The sequence below is a fragment of the Rhinatrema bivittatum genome, chromosome 6 (genome assembly GCF_901001135.1).
Source record: "Rhinatrema bivittatum chromosome 6, aRhiBiv1.1, whole genome shotgun sequence".
NCBI lineage: Eukaryota > Metazoa > Chordata > Amphibia > Gymnophiona > Rhinatrematidae > Rhinatrema > Rhinatrema bivittatum.
Genome location: NC_042620.1, coordinates 1,627,583 through 1,643,645, shown reverse-complemented (window position 1 = coordinate 1,643,645; position 16,063 = coordinate 1,627,583). Strand labels below are relative to the sequence as shown.

General features: G+C 53.3%; 1 protein-coding gene across 2 annotated transcripts in view; it reads right to left on the bottom strand.

Moving 5' to 3' along the window:
* STK11IP (serine/threonine kinase 11 interacting protein) overlaps positions 1-16,063 on the bottom strand; it is a 272,418-nt gene that overhangs the window by 76,115 nt on the left and 180,240 nt on the right. For both annotated transcript variants that reach the window (XM_029604968.1, XM_029604969.1), the window contains exon 20: positions 15,790-15,905. In XM_029604968.1, coding sequence (XP_029460828.1) covers positions 15,790-15,905 — 116 coding nt within the window. The remainder of the gene's footprint in view (positions 1-15,789; positions 15,906-16,063) is intronic.

Here is a 16,063-nt window from a genome sequence, read left to right as displayed (position 1 = left end):
CGCATCTCTTCAGTATAAAGAATATCCAAGCCAAATATAAGAGTATTAACAATAAACCTAGTATAACAACGAATCAAGCAGTAATAGGACTGTAACTGTAAAAATTGCAAAAAAATTGAGAGCAACTTGCATTATTTTTATGTTTTTATTAGTGTTCTGCATTGAAGATTGAATATAAGTGCGGACTCCAAACAAACACACAGTCCCCAGGCGGGCATCTGGTACTGAAACCATGGTACTACAGCAACGAAAGATTAGTAGGTAGAATCAATTTCTTTTTCCCTGTACGTACCCGGATTCAGTCCCACACTTTGGATGTAGCCAAAGCTTCCCTAATAGGGTGGGACAATTGAGAGTCCCGCCGAATAACTCCACTACCAAAATGCTGACATCTGGAGCTTGAACGTCCAAGTAGTAGTGACGAGCAAATGTTTGTAACGTCTTCCAAGTAGCTGCTCTAGAGATTTCCTATGTTGAAACCAACTGGCATTCAGTCCAAGAAGCCGCTTGGGAACGAATTGAATGTAATTGTAAAAGCCTCAGGAACGGGTAGTAAATGTAAGCAGAGGGAAATAGCTTCTTTCACAACCAATCAGGCAATCGTAGGTTTTAGAAGCTTTCTGACCTCTCTTGGGACCACTCCAAAGACAAACAAATGAGTCGAAATTCTGAAAGGATTTGTGACCTCCAAATAGCGTAATAAGCATGCCTGACATCCAAACGAGTGAAAGTTCTCATTCGTATGTGGGACGTCAGCCGTAGTTTGGACAAGCTGGGAGCTCCACTTATTGATTTAAATGAAAGTTGAGACTACCTACGGCAGAAGGAAGTGACTGTTCTAAGAGATACGCCCGAGTCAGTAATTCTTAAAAAGGTTCTCTACAAGAGAGGGCAAGAAGTTCCTGAGATTCTGCGAGCCGAGCATATCGCCACTAAAAAATACTGTTTTTAAACGCGAGATCCTTCAACATTGCCTTCCGAAGACGATCAAGAGGAGGATCACACAAGACGCGAAGCACCAAGTTAAGACTCTAGGACCGGGCAGATAGGCATATAGGCGGAATCAAATGTCATTACACCTCTGAGGAAATGCACAACATCCGGAAGCGAAGCCACTGAATTACCGACAAGAGAACCCAGGGCCACCACATGCACATGAAGCGAATAAAAAGATACACCTTTGGATAAGCCGCTTTGCAAAAAGGCCAGAATATGACAAATTGAAGCCTGTCTTGGAAAAACTCCTCGGTCACGACACCAGAACTTGAAAACTCTCCACACCCTAACATAAGAAAGAGAGGTAGACGTGTTCCTGGCTTGCAAAAGAGTAGTTATGACTTTCTCTGAATACCCCTTCTTCCATCATCTCCGCCTTTCAAAAGCCAGGCCGCTAGACAAAAGCAATCTGCCTGGTCGAAAAATATAGGGCTTTGCCGCAAAGATGTGGAAGATGCCCTAGACATAGGGGCCCGTCCACCGCCAGGTTGACGAGATCGCGAAACCATGGCCGTCAGTGCCATTCAAGTCACAAGAATCATGCTGCCTGGATGAAACTTCTATCCTGCGCAGAACTTTGTCCACTAATCGGCCAGGAGGGAACACAGGAGAACCGATTTTGCCAGGGGGAGCACCACGCATCGACTCCCTCTGCGCCGTGATCCCTCCTGCGACTGAAAAAGTGAGGGGCCTTGCATTGTCCCGTGTCGCCATCAAGTCCATTTGGGGTGTCCCTCCCACTTGCGTGAGATGAGATACATTGCTTGGTCACAGAGTTTCCACTCTCCTGGATCTATGCATTTCCGACTCAGGAAATCTGCCTGTATGTTTTCTTTGCCAGCGATGTGAAATGATGCTGCTAACAGCGCAGGGTGTTTCTCTCCCCCAAGCCATGAGAAGTTCCACTTCTTTGGCCAGAGCTTGAACTTTTGGTGGCCTCCTTGACGGTTGATGTAGGCTACCGTAGTCACATTGTCGGACAGAACTCGAATCGCCTGATTGCGCAGCAGCGGGAGAAAGTGCCTCAGGGCTAGCCGAACTGCCTTGGTCTCCAGGCGATTGATCGACCAGCTGGTTTCTTCCTCGAACCATCGGCCCTGAACAGAGTGGGATTGACAGACTGCTCCCCAGCCAGAGAGACTGGCACCTGTTGTCACCACTATCCAACTTTGGGACTTCGAGGTCCACTCCTCGAGACAGGTTGCGCGGGCACAACCACCACCCAAGACTGGATCTGGCTGGATTGGTGAGCGGTAGAGGGAACAGGAACTCCTCTGACTTGGTGTCCCAACGGGAAAGCAATGATCGTTGTAATGGCCTCATATGAGCAAAAGCCCAGGGGACCACTTCCAAAGTGGATACCATGGAGCTGAAGACCTGTAGATAGTCCCAGGCTTTGGGAGGCTGGAGCGACAACAAGCACCGTACTTGCTTCATCAATTTGTTTCTTCGGTCCGGGGGGAGGAAGACTTTCCCCTCGCAGGTAAAGAAGCGGGTGCCCAGGAAGTCCATCGTTTGAGAAGGGACAAAGTTGCTCTTGGCTTGATTGATCACCCAGCCAAGTGACTTCAGGGGGTTGACGACGTTGCTGATAGCTTCTACACAGAGAGCCTTGGAATTTGCCCTGATGAGCCAATCATCAAGGTAAGGATGAATTAGAAGGCCTTGCTTCCTCAGGGTGGCTGCTACAACCACCATAACCTTGGTGAAAGTGTGAGGGTCCGTAGCCAGACCGAACGGCAGTGCGCAGAACTGGAAATACATACCTAGGATCATGAAGTGGAGAAGCTTGTGATGATCCTCGCGGATGGGTATATGTAAGTATGCCTCCATCAGATCCAGGGACGCCAGAAATTTGCCCTTGCGGACCACTGTTATCACAGAACGTAGTGTTTCCATGAGGAAATGTGGGATCTTGAGAACCTTGTTTACCCCTTCTTCAGGTCCAGAATAGGCCAGAAGGACCCCTCTTTTTTTGGAACCACGAAATAAATGGAGCAATGCCCCGTTCTCCATTCTGTTTGGGGAACAGACTGTATTGCCCCAAGAGCAAGGAGCTGATTGAGAGTCTGCCGTATGATCTGAGCCTTGGTCCTTGCGCCGCAAGGGGAGACCATGAAGAAATCTTGGAGTGGGCGAGCAAATTCCAACGCGTAGCGTGTTCTTTGATGCTTAGGACCCATTGATCGGAAGTAATTCTGACCCATGCCTCGTAGAAATGGGACAAACATCCCTCCACTCGAGGAAGCAAGGGATAGGCCGGCCTGATCTCATTGAGAAGACTTGGAGGCAAGGAGCGTGGTGGAACTTGCATTGCAGGTTGTCCTGCGCCCACGAAAGGAAGAATTCCAGAACCGTGTCCTCGGCGCCGGCTGTCTTTGCCTTGTAGGCTGTGGTCTAGCCTGGTGAAACCTCCATAGTCCTCGAAAACGGGATTGGGATGATGGAAAACCCCTGGAGGGCCTCAGCCTGTCCTCAGGGAGCTTATGGAATCTGTTCTCACTCAGAGACTTCATCAATTGCTCCAGGTCCTCAACAAAGAGGAACTTTCGTTTGAATGGTAGCACTCCTAACTGAGCTTTAGAAGAAACTACTGCTGACCAGTTACACAGCCAAAGGAGCCTCCGTGCCGAAACAGCGGAAGACATGGTGCGGGAAGATGTACGGAGGAGATCATACAGCGCATCTGCTCCATAAGCCACCGTTGCTTCCAAGCATTCAGCTTGCTGAGATTCTCCAGGAGGAAGATCTCTAGAAGTCAACAATTGCTGTACCCATTGGAGGCTCGCCCGCAGATTGCAGCTACTGCCCACCGCTGCGCGAATACCCAGGGCCGAAACTTCAAAGATGCATTTGAGAAGAACTGGAGAAATTACTTACCTGATAATTTCGTTTTCCTTAGTGGAGACAGATGGACTCAGGACCAATGGGTATAGTGTGTTCCTGATGGCAGTTGGAGACGGATCAGATTTCAATCTGACGTCAGCCCTAGTACATATACCCCTGCAGGACGCCATGCTCTTCAGTATTCTCTTCGAAAAGCAATTGTGGATATATGTGTGACTGAATAACTTTATTAACTTGGTTAACTGATTAACTTGCATAACTTGTTTTAACTTTGATTAACTTGAACTGGTTGATGTGGTTATAGCTGGAGACCGCCAGTCTCACCGACACCCAGTAGGTATGGGTGCCCTAATTAGAGGGAAGCTTGGCTTACCCGTGTTTGTCTTGCTCTCGGGGATTGTCCCCCGAGGTTTCCGTGAATGTCGGCAGCCGTGGGCAGGATACTGAGTCCATCTGTCTACACTAAGGAAAACGAAATTATCAGGTAAGTAATTTTTCCATGTCCTAGCATGTAGCAGATGGACTCAGGACCAATGGGATGTACAAAAGCTACTCCTGAACCGGTTGGGAGGCTGCCCGTGGCCCACTTAGTACTGCCCTTGCAAATGCTGTGTCCTCCTGAGCCTGAACATCCAGGCAGTAGAACCTACAGAAGGTATGGATGGAGGGACCATGTCGCCGCCCGACAGATCTCGGCGGGTGACATCCACTTGGTTTCCGCCCAGGACACTGCCTGGGCTCTAGTGGAATGGGCCTTGACTTGTAGAGGTGGCAGCTTGCCTTCCTCTTCGTAGGCCGCCTTGATTACTTCTTTGATCCAGCGGACTATGGTTGCCCGCGAGGCTGCTTTCCCTTGTTTCTTCCCACTGTGAAGGACGAAGAGGTGGTCCGTCTTTCGTACGGATTCCGTCCTTTCCAGGTATTGGACTAGGCGTCTGCCGTCGTTAAGGTGGCGAAGGCAGTGAGATTCTTCCGAGTCCTTATACTCGTCTGGTGATGGCAGTGAGATGGTTTAGTTTAGATGGAAGTGAGAAACCACTTTTGGGAGAAAGGAGGGGACCGTGCATAGCTGTATGGATCCCGGTGTGAACCTGAGGAATGGTTCTTGACAGGACAGACCACAGATGGGTCTGAAGGAGGTTCCTGCTAGGAAGTCTAGGACTAGATTGAGATTCCATAAAGGTACCGGCCACTTTAGGGGGGGTCGGATCTGTTTGACCCCTTTCAGGAAGCGGGAGACTTCCGGATGAGAGGCTAGGCTGCCGCCCCCACCTTGGCTCTGTAGCAGGCCAACGCGGCCACCTGCACCTTGATGGAGTTGAGAGACAACCCCTTCTGTAAGCCGTTCTGCAGGAATTCCAGAATCGTGGGAATTTTGACTGACTGTGGGAGGATGTCGCGGTCTTTACACCAGGCTTCGAATATCCTCCATATTCGTATGTAGGTTAGAGATGTGGAAAACTTGCGTGCTCGGAGTAGAGTGTCAATCACTGCCCCCCGAGTATCCGCTCTTCTTCAGGCGTGTCCTCTCAATGGCCAGACCATAAGAGAGAATAGAGTTGGGTCTTCGTGGAGGATCGGGCCTTGTTGGAGCAGATTCCTGTGTGGAGGGAGAGGGAGAGGGTCCGCCCCCTTTGAACATGGCCTCCGGAGACTCCCGTTCCAGGTCAATCAGCTGTGTGACGGCTTTCAGCAAAGGAAAATGGCGGGAGGCCTGACGGAGTCCCTCGAGGAGGGGGCTCGTCTTCGGTTCCCCTGTGGTACTTGTGCCTGGGATAGTGAGCTCTTTCAAGCTGTGCGGCACGAGGTCTGAAAGCTCGTCTTTGGCGAAGAACCGCCTTATGGTTCAGTAGGGTTCCGTTCCCGGAGGGATTTCTCCTTCCTCCAGGGAGTCTTGATCCTCATCCAAGGTGACCGTGTCCCCTATGTTGGGGCTTTGAGGCGGAAGGGGCACTTTTCTGGGTTTAGAGGGTCCCGGGTTGTTAGGGTCCTCTGGGGTAGGCTGTGGTTGTGTCATCGGGGATGCCGGTTGCATGTGGACTAAGGTATGTAAGCATTTGAAGAATTCTACCCAGGAGAAAGATGCTGGGTCTAAATTGAGAGGCGCTGCATCCCTGGAGAGCCCTGCTTGAGGGAGGATCCCGCTGTGGGTAGCCAGATCCGGTGTACTGTCGGTGGATCCGGATCCCAGTGCCGGCTGGAGAGGACCTTGGCCTGGTTCACCCAGAGCCTCCTCGCACAGTAGACACAGGGCTGGTGCCTCTTCGTGTTGTGCAGCTCTAATGTGGCAAGCTGGGCAGAGGCCCTGAGCCTCGAGCTTCTTGTCCGGTGGTGCCATGGTTTGTGTGCGCAGAAAAACTCCGGTTTGTGCGTTCAAGCGTACACCGGGAGGCTGAGTTATGTGCTCCGGGTGCGCCGAAGTTGTGCGTGTAGGTCAGATGCGCGCACCGCTGTGAGCACGGGGTTTACTTACGCACCCGGCACCGTTGAGCATGTGGCTGTGTGCCCGGTGCCCTTGTGTGTGTCGCTGTGCGCATGGCACTTATGCGCGAGCTGGTGTGCGCACAAATGATTTTGTACACACGGCTTGCCTCTGTGCGCACGGATCGAATCGGTGGACAGGACAGCGATCAAGCGAAAATAGTGACAGCGACCACCTCAGAGGGTCTCCACGTGGGAGGACCTACGTATCGGACCGGGATCTAGCCCGGATAGGGCTGATCAACCCGGTGGCACTGACGCCGGCTGGCAGTCTGTGTGGCTCTTTGAGCCTTGGAGACTGGAGACTTTTAGGAAGATTTCTACCTTACCTTGTCTCGGCGTTTCCCGGTCTCGTTCCGGGCGGTCTCCTGCTGCGGGGGGAGAGGGAAAGTACCTTCACCGCCGCGCTCGAAGTTGCACCTGCTGCCTCTCAGCTGTGCCTGATGTCGGGGGCTAAGTCCACGCCGGGAACCGGCTGCCGGACCGAGGCTCACCTCTGAGGGATCGCGGAAATCACTTGAGGAATCTCAACTGGGGGAGGGACCCGTAGGTATCACTGCAGGAGAGTGGGGCTCGTCTGTAGAGGTAAGATTTCTTCTTTGTTTTAGATTTCTTTGGTTAGAAAACTCTAACACTGTGCAAGCGCGTACAGAGTCCCGAACTGCTATGGAGACGGAAAATACTGAAGAGCTGCACTTCCTGCAGGGGTCTATGTACTAGGGGCTGACGTCAGATTGAAATCTGATTCGTCTCCAACTGCTATCAGGAGTACACTATACCCATTGGTCCTGAGTCCATCTGCTGCACACTAGGAAACTCCAGTTTTCTAACCTGAAGGTCCTTGACTGGAATGGTGATTCGCTTTGTGACCACAGACAAAGGAGACCTCAGAAGCTCTAAAGAATCCTCTGGCAAGGGATAAAGTTTGTCCATAATCCTATCTACTCTCAAACCAGCATCTGGGACCTCCCACTCTCGTGTCATGAGCTGATGCAGCACAGGATGAAAAGGAAAGGCTTTAGCTGGAGACCGCAGCCTCGCTAAGGTTGGATCCACAGAATCCTGTGGGAGGAAATCTTGGGAGAGATCCACTCCTAATTCAGATAATACAGAGGGAATAAGAGGCTCCAGCTCCTCTCTGTGAAAGGCAGATCACTTTCGGGTCATCACCATCCATAGGGGAGTGCTTTATTCGATCCTCCTCTGAGCCTGTGCCAGGAGGGGGCCAGCGCATCAGGAACCCCCGCATCCGCTGTGTCCACTCCTACTGCGGACGACCCACGCAATTTAGTGACCCGAAGGGACCCCTGGGAATCCGATCGCTTGGCAATTTTATTTGGAGACTTCGCATGATGACTCAAATGCGAAGCGTCGCTACGCTGAGTCTGAGAAGCTAAAAAAGCCTTCTGCATGAGTAGCAGAAAGTCTAGGGTGAAATTATTAGAACCAGCCCCTTCCCCCACCAGGGGACCGGGCTCACCCTCATCCACATCTTGATCCTGGTCAGAAAGATCTCCAGGACTGGTAGGGACAGGGGACAAATCGGGAGGAAGCTCCCTTCTTCCCAAAGCTCTGGCTTCTGCTTCTCTAAAAGTTTCCAAAATGGCCACCGTTCCCACGCTGAGGGGAAACGGATCGGCGCTAGGGTCCCCAGGCGCTGATCTTTTCAAGGCACCTCGTGGCTTTAATGAGCTTCCTGTCGCTTGTGCAGAACTGCCTTCCCCGCCGGAGAGGCCTGCACGGGAGAGTCTGCCGACAGGCTCTCCCGTGCAGGAAATGCAGCAAGACGGCCGCGGCATCGAGGCAGCAAAGGGGGAGCTGAAAAAATGGCAGGAGCGCGAAGACGCGAGGTCAGTAAAGAAAAAAATGCCCCGACTGAACTCGCACGGCAAAAAAGTAAGAAAATCGTGGCAGGATGCTTTTTTTTAATCGGCTTGAGACAGCGAGGGAAAAGGAGGGAGCGGACTAGCGGTATCTTTCCCTGAGCCTTACCTTGCAGGAGCCCCGCGGGGTACCCTACCCCAGCGCCTTACCCTCTCTACCAGGAGGGAACTGCAGACTAGAACCTCCTGGGAGGATTTGTTTAATTTTTTTGTAAAAGCTTGATTTGTTGCCAAAGTAAAACTTCTTCCACTTTTTTTTTTTTTTTTTTTTTTTTTTTTAAAGAGAACATAAGAACCTGCCATACTGGGTCAGACCAAGGGTCCATCAAGCCCAGCATCCTGTTTCCAACAGAGGCCAATCCAGGCCATAAGAACCTGGCAAGTACCCAAACACTAAGTCTATTCCATGTAACCATTGCTAATGGCAGTGGCTATTCTCTAAGTGAACTTAATAGCAGGTAATGGACTTCTCCTCCAAGAAAAGAAAATTATTATTTACCTGCTAATTTTCGTTCCTGTAGTACCATGGATCAGTCCAGACAGTGGGTTATGTCCCCAATCCAGCAGATGGAGTCAGCACAAGCTTTGAGGGGGCGTATCCATATATACTACTACCCCCTCTGCAGGAGTTCAGTATCGAGTATATCAAAGCCCGAGTAGAAAAACCGAACCCCTTAATGGATCAAGTAGAAAAAGGAACCGGCAACGAAGCCGTGCAACTATAATAACTAGAACTGCAAAGATCCTACCAACGGGTAGGAAGCTTTATAAACACAGGAAGACAACCTACACAGTAAGACAACCTGTGGGGAACTGCGAGAAGCAGTAAAAGCTGAAGACGTTAGAAAGGACAGCCACAGAAAAGGAGCCGAGCAGGCAGAGAACCCAGACGCGGTGGGCGTCTGGACTGATCCATGGTACTACAGGAACGAAAATTAGCAGGTAAATAATAATTTTCTTTTCCCTGTACGTACCTGGATCAGTCCAGACAGTGGGATGTACCCAAGCTTCCCTAAATCGGGTGGGGTCCAGCGAGGCCTGCTCGGAGAACCTGCTCGCCAAAATGCCCAGAGACTGGAGAGGCGAGAGGTAGGCAATAGTGCCTCGAGAACGTATATAACGATTTCCAGGTGGCTGCGCAACAGATTTCTCGAGAAGAGACCGAGCGAGCCTCCGCCCAGGAGGCCGCCTGAGAACACGTAGAGTGCGCGACAATGCCGGGTGAGGGAGACCGCCCCACCCCAATGTAGGAAGCCGCAATGCCAGCCGTCAGCCATCCGGCAATCGTCGTCTTGGAGGCCCGGGACCCCTTCTTGGGCCAGCCCTAAGGACGAAGAGATGGTCAGACGTCCAGAAATCATTCGTAGCTGCCAGATAGAGACGCAGAGTGCGCTTGACATCCAAGAGTCGTAGAGACTTCGGCTCGGAAGACGAGAAGGACGGCAGTTCCACCGTCTGATTCACATGAACGCAGACACCCCCTTCGGGAGAAATGATGGAATGGCGTGGAGGAAAACTCCAAAGTCGGAGAAACGCAGATAAGGTTCTCTACACGAGAGTGCCTACAGTTCCGATATGCGACGAGCGGAACAGATTGTCACCAGAAAACACTGTCTGAAGGGTGAGATCCTTAAGCGTTGCACTCCTCAGTGGCTCGAGGTTGAGACTCCAGGAGGGCCAAGGATCCCGCAACGGAGGCCGCAGGTGTGGGACACCCTTGAGGAAAAACGAACAATGTCCGGGGGCTGCCGCAGAGAACCCCCATCGCGCAATAGCGAACCAAGGGCGGCCACCTGGACCCGTAGGGGATTATAGGCGAGCCCCTTGTCCACCCCCGCATGTCGGAATTGAAGGATGTAAGGAACAGAAGCCTTAGTTGGGCCCGTGTTCTGGCTGGAACACCACGCCTCGAACACCTTCCAGACTCGAACATAGGCTACCGACGTCGACGTCTTTCGCGCACTCAACAACGTGGACACTACTGCCTCCTGGTAGCCTCGGGGCCAGAGGCGGCGCCTCTCAAAAGCCAAGCCGCCAGGCAGAAGGATTCTGCCTGCTCGAAAAATACTGGACCCTGAAGCAAGAGGCGGGAGAAACGTCCTAGTCGTATGGGTCCATCGAGGACCAGCTGTAGCAGGTCCGCAACCCAGGGACGCCTGGGCCATTCTGGTGCGACGAAAACCACAGCCCCCTGAAGAGCCTCTATTCTGCGGAGTGTTCTGCCCACCAGTGGCCACGATGGGAATGCGTAGAGAAGGAGATGGGGCGGCCCCGGGAGCACTAGGGCATCGACTCCCTCCGCACCTCGCTCTCTGCGGCGACTGAAGAAATTGGGAGCCTTGGCGTTTTGCGTGGACCCCATCAGATCCAGGTGGGGGGTCCCCCACCGATGGACAAGCAGTTGCATCGCATCATCGGATAGTGACCATTCCCCGGGATCCAGTAGTTGACGACCGAGGAAATCCGCCTGGACGTTGTCTACCCCTGCGATGTGCGAGGCCGCCAGGCGGACCAGAAGCCGCTCTGGCCACAGCATCAACATCGCTGCCTCGAGCGCGACCCGCGGGCTGCGAGTGCCTCCTTGTCGGTTGATATAGGCCACGGTGGTTGCGTTGTCGGATAATATCCTGGCCTCCCGGTGCCGAGGAAGTGGCAGGAAGTGTCGTAGAGCCAGTCTGACCGCTCTGGTCTCCAGACGATTGATGGACCATTTCGACTCCACCTCGGACCACGTCCCCTGCGTGGAGCTGCGGTCGCACACGGTTCCCCAGCCGCCGAGACTGGCGTCGGTGGTAACTACCACCCAATTTGGGAGATCGAGGGACACGCCGCGAGCCAGATTCGCCGGATCCAACCACCAGCTCAGACTGTTCCTGGCCGCTTGCGGCAGAGGGGGAATCACCTGGTAGTCCTGCGAGAGCGGTTTGCAACAGGAGAGAAGAGCTCTCTGTAGAGGTAGGAGGCGCGCAAACGCCCAAGGGACCATGTCGATGGTGGAGCCCATCACCCCCAGGAGCTGAGACGGGTGTCGAAGGTCGCCCCCAAAAGTCCAAGCGCTGCGAGGGCACGAGGGAGCTCATGGAGAAAATTCACCACCCATTCCAGGGACTGCAGGAACTGTACTACCCTGGCCACCGCTGCCGGTCCGTGGCGGAAAGACTTCGCTCGAACGAGCCAATCGTCCAGATAAGGATGGACTAGAATGCCTTCCTTCCGAAGGGCAGCCGCCACCCCTACCGTGATCCTGGCAAAAGTGCGCGGAGCCGTCGCCAACCCGAACGGGAGGGCTATGAATTGGAAATGCTGGTCCAGAATCTTGACCCTGAGAGTACGCTGATGTTCCCGGTGGACGGGAATGTGCAGGTAGGCCTCCGTCAGATCCAAGGAGGCTAGGAACTCCCCCCGGTGCACCGCCGCGATCACAGACCGCAGTGTTTCCATGCGGAACCGGACCACCCGGAGGGACTTGTTGGCCTCCTTGAGATCCAGGATGGGCCGGTAGGAACCGTCCTTCTTTGGCACCACAAAGTAAATTGAATAATGGCCCAAGTCCACCTCTCAGAAGGGCACGGGCGCAATAGCGCCTATCTCCTGACGCCTGTCCAGCCTTAACTGCACCGCCCATCGCTTGGGACCCGATCCGCAGGGGGAGAAGATGAACCGTCCCTGCGGAGCGCGGACAAACTCCAAAGCGTAGCCGCGTCCTATGGTGTCCAGGACCCACTGGTATGAGGCGATGTGCTCCCACTCCTTGTAGAACAACGCCAGCCGACTCCCAATTCTGGGAACGGCGGAGTGGGCGAGCCTGACAACATTGTGAGGACTTGGGAAAGGGAGGTCCCGTCCCGGGGGTGGAGCGGGCGGGCCGGCGCCCGCGAAAGGAGCGCGACCAGGGCTGAGACCTGGGGGCGGAGGGCCAGGAGCCTGCCGGTCTGTAGTTCCTGTAGCGTCGTTGAGCCCTGGCTCTGGTCCGGGACGAAGAAAAACGCCCTAGAAGACCGGCATCTGTCCTCTGGCAGACGATGAACCGCCTTTCCCCCCAGGGACTCTACCACCGAAGCCATGGATCGTGCCAGCACCCGAAACAGGTCGTACGAGGCATCTACCCCGTACGACACCGCTGCTTCCAGCCTATCCGCCGGGGCGGCCTCCTCGGGAGGAAGGGCCTGGGAGGTGAGGAGTTGCTGCACCCAGAGGAGGCTTGCCCGCTGGGCAAGGGAACTGCACATCACTGCTCGCATACCCAGCGTGGAGACCTCGAAGACCCTTTTGAGTAAAACTTCCAACTTGCGATCGTGCGTATCCCGCAGGGCCGCGCCTCCCGTCACTGGGATCGTCGTCCTCTTCGTGACCGCCGACACCGCGGAGTCCACCTTTAGTGCCTAGATCCAGGAAACTTCCGGCAGTGGATACAACTTTTCCATGGGCCGTCCGACCTTCAAGTAAGCCTCCAGAGCGTCCCATTCCCTAGTGAGAAGCTGGAGGAAAGAGTCGAGGATGGGAAAGCCCGGGCCCTCGGCCGAGGAGCCGCCAGGACCGGATCCCCCTTCTTTGACGAGGTGACAACCGCAGGCGCTACAGGCGCGGGCGGATCCGGCGGCGGACCCAGAACCAGCTCCTGGATAATCAGCGGGATAAGGTCGTCTAGCTCTTCCGTCCGGAAGAGGCGAAGCGGGCGCGGGTCATTCCCTTCCGGCGTGGAGTCCGCCTGGTCCATGGCCGCAACATCAGGGTCAGAAGCCGCCGGGCCTGGCACCGCTCCCCCCCGGCCCCGGAGGGGAGGTCGCGCCCGGACGGGGGTGGGGGCCCCCACGCCCGCCAAGACGGGGGGGGGCCTGAGAAGCAGTCGCCATCCGAGGAGCCGTAGCCGGGGGAGGCCCCGCAGGTGCGTCCAGCCCCTGCAAATATGCCGCAGAATAAATTCCGGGGAAAACCCCGGCCTGCCCGAGGGGGCCCCGGACGAAGGAGAGGCCGTGGTACCCAGCCCCGGCGGACCTGGTTCCGGTACCAGGGTCGGTGGGAAGCCGTAACCGCATCCCTATCCTCCAGCGCTCCCTGAGTTCCCTCAGGGCGCTGTGTGTGTAAGATGGCCGCCGTTCCCGCCAGGAATGGGGGAGGGGCCGGCCTACGCTGCCCGGGCAAACTGGAAAGGAAGGCAAAATCGGCGAGGAACTGCGAGGTGCCCTCCTCCCGGGAAGGCACCGAGCGTCCCCGCAGGCTGAGCAGCGCGACGGCCGCGGCATCGGAAGCGCGTGGCAGCAGAAACGGCATCGAAAAACAGCCTCAATTAAGCCTTGAGCCTCGGGGGGGCCACGAGAGAGCGAAAAAACGGCACCGCGGGGGGGCCCGGTCGGCCTGCACTGCCCGCCGGATGAATCTCCAAGTGCCGCGGGGGGGCCCTCCTGGCCGCACAACCCGCCGAAAACGTGCTCCCTGCCTGAAAAACGGCGCCGCGGGGGGGCCCGGTCGGCCTGCACTGCCCGCCGGATGAAGCTCCAAGTGCCGCGGGGGGGCCCTCCTGGCCGCACAACCCGCCGAAACCGTCCTCCCTGCCTGCCACAGCAGCCCCTAAGGAGCTGCAAAATGGCCGCCGGCAAGAAATTCAGCGCGGAGAGGCCGGCTCCACCGGCATCCGCGAGGCACCGGAGGTTGGAGAGCTGCAAAGGAAAAGAAACACAGCAAATCCAAAACTTACCCCGTCCAAAACGCAGCACAGGCAAGAGAGAGGACACAGAGGGTAAGAGAAAAACAGCTCTCTAAAAGAGAAACTTTTTTTTTTTTTTTTTTTTTAAATACAACAACTTGATCCAAAACAAGACAAGTAGGCAGAAGCCAAAGCGAAAATCAGAAAGAAAAACACAGGGAAAAACCTATAGCAATGGGAGAATCCCAGGATACCCTACTCGCATCTGCTGGAGTCAGAAGATACTGAACTCCTGCAGAGGGGGTAGTAGTATATATGGATTCGCCCCCTCAAAGCTTGTGCTGACTCCATCTGCTGGATTGGGGACATAACCCACTGTCTGGACTGATCCAGGTACGTACAGGGAACTTATCCAATCCTTTTTTAAACCCAGCTACACTAACTGCACTAACCACATCCTCTGGCAACAAATTCCAGAGTTTAATTGTGCGTTGAGTAAAAAAGAACTTTCTCCGATTAGTTTTAAATGTGCCCCATGCTAACTTCATGGAATGCCCCCTAGTCTTTCTACTATCCGAAAGAGTAAATAACCATTTCACATCTACCCGTTCTAGACCTCTCATGATTTTAAACACCTCTATCATATCCCCCCTCAGTCGTCTCTTCTCCAAGCTGAAAAGTCCTAACCTCTTTAGTCTTTCCTCATAGGGGAGCTGTTCCATCCCCTTTATCATTTTGGTTGCCCTTCTCTATACCTTCTCCATCGCAATTATATCTTTTTTGAGATGCGGCGACCAGAATTGTACACAGTATTCAAGGTGTGGTCTCACCATGGAGCGATACAGAGGCATTATGACATTTTCCGTTTTATTCACCATTCCCTTTCTAATAATTCCTAACATTCTGTTTGCTTTTTTGACTGCCGCAGCACACTGCACCGACGATTTCAATGTGTTATCCACTATGACACCTAGATCTCTTTCTTGGGTTGTAGCACCTAATATGGAACCCAACATTGTGTAATTATAGCATGGGTTATTTTTCCCTATATGCATCACCTTGCACTTATCCACATTAAATTTCATCTGCCATTTGGATGCCCAATTTTCCAGTCTCACAAGGTCTTCCTGCAATTTATCACAATCTGCTTGTGATTTAACTACTCTGAACAATTTTGTATCATCTGCAAATTTGATTATCTCACTCGTCGTATTTCTTTCCAGATCATTTATAAATATATTGAAAAGTAAGGGTCCCAATACAGATCCCTGAGGCACTCCACTGTCCACTCCCTTGCACTGAGAAAATTCCCCATTTAATCCTACTCTCTGTTTCCTGTCTTTTAGCCAGTTTGTAATCCACGAAAGGACATCGCCTCCTATCCCATGACTTTTTACTTTTCCTAGAAGCCTCTCATGAGGAACTTTGTCAAACGCCTTCTGAAAATCCAAGTATACTACATCTACCGGTTCACCTTTATCCACATGTTTATTAACTCCTTCAAAAAAGTGAAGCAGATTTTTGAGGCAAGACTTGCCCTGGGTAAAGCCATGCTGACTTTGTTCCATTAAACCATGTCTTTCTATATAGGCCCAACCCTAAAATCAGGAGAAGACTGCAGGGTTTGCACCACCTCCATCTGCTGGAGACAGAGAAATACTGAAGGGATGCAGGTAACACACCGGGTTAAGAGAGGGTGCCCTTTAGGTTTTTCTCTGACTCCATCTGCTGGAAGGGAGGCATAACCCATGGTCTGGACTGATGCGGGTACGTACAGGGAATGGAGGTGTAGGTAATGTAGAACCATGTAGTGGGGAGGTAAGATGGAGGAGTGGACTAGATAGAGAAGGAAAGTGTAGTTGAGGAGGAGGAGGTTGGAGAGAGAGTAACTGGCTGAAGTTGTGGTTGAAGAGGCAGGGGTATGGGCTGCTCTTTTACCTTCATGTAACACTGAAACTCTTCCATGTTTTCCTTGAAGACCTCCATATCCAAAAAGAGTTTGAGCCGATGATCCACTTGGTGAAAATCCTCCATCCGCAGCATGAAATTCATGGCTGAGAAAAATAAGAGAGGGATAATGACCCCTTTATCCCTTGTACATCCTAACTCAGCAAGCAGACCTGCAGATTTCAGAGCAAGGAGGAATTGTGTGAATTCTTTACCTACAGGAGGTAACCTTATGTGTGCTTGGGAGGCTGGGGATACTATAGGT